Source organism: Magallana gigas, chromosome 5 (genome assembly GCF_963853765.1).
Source record: "Magallana gigas chromosome 5, xbMagGiga1.1, whole genome shotgun sequence".
Taxonomy (NCBI): Eukaryota; Metazoa; Mollusca; class Bivalvia; order Ostreida; family Ostreidae; genus Magallana; species Magallana gigas.
Window position 1 is genome coordinate 33569745 of NC_088857.1, and position 3068 is coordinate 33572812.

At 34.2% G+C, this 3068-nt stretch overlaps 1 protein-coding gene across 1 annotated transcript; it reads left to right on the top strand.

Annotated features, from left to right (window-relative positions):
• The first annotated feature begins 781 nt into the window (after nt 1-781).
• Nucleotides 782-1775, top strand: LOC105337671 (temptin). Its single transcript, XM_011442509.4, has 3 exons — nt 782-1034; nt 1257-1407; nt 1626-1775. Exons 1-3 carry the CDS (start codon nt 858-860, stop codon nt 1706-1708), a joined length of 411 nt encoding a protein of 136 aa, XP_011440811.3. The 5' UTR covers nt 782-857; the 3' UTR covers nt 1709-1775.
• Nucleotides 1776-3068: the final 1293 nt, after the last annotated feature.

Here is a 3068-nt window from a genome sequence, read left to right on the forward strand (position 1 = left end):
ACGTCAAGTTCTAAGTTATCTGTCTTTTGATGTTATCTGACGTCAAGTTCTAAGTTTTAAACTCATCACAAACCGTGCTGACGCTGAACGGCCAATCGTAACTTCTCGGGCCTTTCCGACAGAGCTCAGAAAACACCTCAAATGAATTAATTAACTTTACCTGATGTCAGAATTTTATACAAAATGAAGACGCTTCCTATTAAAGTAAGTATCGGCTAAGTAGCCTTGAGTGTCTTTTCTGTGGAATTTTCTAGGGTAGATCATTGACTTTAATGAAGTCTAGCTCACATATCAACAGATTGTAAAATGTCTTGTATAAATATCCAGTTATATGAAAAGGGGGTTGTCATGGACGCCTATGTTATGTATTTGAGGTGTTTTTTCCAGCTCTGCCGGAATGGTCCGAGAAGTTGCGATTGGCTGTACGTCATCAGCACTGAATGGCATGTGCTATGAATACTATGAATGGATATTAAAAAGGTCAATGCATGGTTTGCTTGCAGTGGTCAATACTTAAAAGAGCTACGAAATACTTGATTTATTTTTTCAACTACAACCAGAAGGGAGAGCTAGAGAACAGGCAACACATAAAGGTCATATTAGATTCCTACAATGTCGTCTAAAAGTACAAGCAGAACAAACGGTTGAGAAATATTGTAGTAGTACTTTGGTCCACCATTCACCTGATGAATTGTGTCAAAATGTACTACGGCCTACATACATATATATCGGTTGTAGTTATGACTTAAGATTACAAAATTGTCACGAGGGAATACGAAAGAATTGGTCAGCATATATATATAGGAATTGTACGTTACCTGAACTATTCCTGTCTCATCCAGTGATAAAAATTCAAAATGATCAAATTATTTATATGCCTGTTTGGATTAATAGTAGTATCCTCTCACCCCTATTACAGGGACGCTATCCCCAACGGTTATGCTGTGTTCAATCCATGTGGAGCATCATACTGGGAAGCCGTGGGACATTATGATCCTAATCACCATACAATAGACAAAAACCCATTCGCTCAGGTAGAAGATTTTTTAACTATTAGTAATATTTTATACATCCAATAGTTTAATTTCGGGTTAACATAAGGGGAAAAAAGGAAAAAATACATGAAAATGCAGCAATAAGTAGTTAGTACCATAAGGAATCGAAACCTTTAAAATAAATGCAATTCACAGTAATGAAGAATAAATTCTATGTTACATGTAAAGAAAAATAACCGCACTCTGTTGCCTGTTTGCTAGGCCTTCGCTGCTGGTGGTCACGTGTGGACCGCTGCCCTCTGTAATGCCGACTCAGATGGAGACGGCACGTCAAATGGCGCGGAGTTAGGAGACCCGAACTGTGTCTGGACCGCGGGAGCTACACCTGAACGTTCATCCACAGGTCATCCAGGTAAGATTTCTTTCCGGAAGAAATGAACCAAATATATAGAATTCCTCAATAGTAAACCGGATAATTGATGTTAATGCCAAGGTACTATTTTTGAGGGTGTCTTAGGACCTATCCCTAAGATCATCGCATCTGTATGTTATACAATGGTGATTATTTTAAAAAAGAGTAAAAATGCCACCACAGTGTAATAATCTTCATCTTATATTTCGTTTTCTAAGGTATTTGCGAGCCTATTGGATCCGGAGCTTGTGCTTCCGTAGCTTTCAGATGTGGGTGCCATGGGCATTCTTGCATTGGTTGAATTGAATTCTATGTTAGCCATGTATAATTGTTTATGTAAATAAATAAAAAAAAATTTGAAATTCGAATTTGATTTTGAAAACCATTTGCCCGCGTGCTATGAACCTGTACAAATAAAAGTAGTCGATATAATTATTGTGTTGACTCTTGAAAAATGTAAAAAGTATTAATTCAGAAAATTTACTTTATTTATAATACAAAACTGAGTGACTTGTTATTTCTATTCGACTTTTTGACATTACACACAAAAAAAAAGAAGAAAATTAGCCGAAACATTTTTTTTCAAATGGGCTATTCATAACGTTTCTTAATACCTGCAAAAACCTGACATATAGGTAGGGGGAACATTACACCAAATTGAATATGCATCCACTTAATATTTTATCCACAAGTTTTTTTTAAAATCCAATTGATTTCTATTTAAACTATGAACTATTACTAGCGAGCGTTATATGCAGGTATAAAGGTAACAGGCTTTGTAGAAAAAAGACAAAACCAACGTTTTCAGTTTCTGTAATGAACACATTATCAAATAAGTAATATTTAATTTAGCTCTTTGAAGTGATATAAAGTTTATTTAAACAATAAGACGTACGTTTTCTTTGTTGGTTAATGCAGAATATGATGGTGGCTAGATTGCAGAAAAAATACACACACTTAACCCACTTACGCGAGTTATTAAAAAAATTCAACAATGATCGCTTCCTTCATAACCCACATTAATCATTAGAGAAAGAATTTTGTTGTTGATTTTTAAATCTTTCATTCAACAAATTAATAAAGGGATCGTAAAAAGTAAATAAAATTAACTTAACTATTGTTAATGTTCATCAGTAGGTTAGATAAAAGAAAAGACTTACAACCAAATCGTCTTCTATGGGAATTTGACTCTGACATCATCACGATTATTTCGTGCTGTCCGTGATTTTTCTTGGGTTGATGATCGATATATGGGACGTGTAGATTTCAGCCATGTCAGTTTCTACAAAGCTGTGAATTGCACTGAATTTCCGAATATAAATGGAAGCATACTTAGTGGATGTAAATAATTTTAATTAAAAACAATGCATTTGAAAGCAGTTTTTAAGAGTTAATGCATATTCTCCATAAACGTTTATAACAGTGACTAGACCGTGTAGACTTCTACATGTTAATTACTATAATAACAATCAATTTTGTTTTGTAAATAGAGTATAAAATATTAAGTGAATGTAGGGGAATAATATAAAACGACCATATCACGATGTAAATAGTCTATAGTAATTCTTCCGCTTACTAGTGCACGCCTTCCTTTAAATTTTTAAAACTGTTTTTCATATATATTGTTAGCTCGATCATGAAATCTGAACGTTTATTCAAAT

Bases quoted from the DNA above. Each gene is read 5' to 3' on its own strand.
- LOC105337671 (XM_011442509.4), top strand. From the start codon at position 858: ATGATCAAATTATTTATATGCCTGTTTGGATTAATAGTAGTATCCTCT. The intron at 1,035-1,256 runs GTAGAAGATTTT...CCTGTTTGCTAG, and splicing joins ACAAAAACCCATTCGCTCAG to GCCTTCGCTGCTGGTGGTCA. The intron at 1,408-1,625 runs GTAAGATTTCTT...TCGTTTTCTAAG, and splicing joins TTCATCCACAGGTCATCCAG to GTATTTGCGAGCCTATTGGA.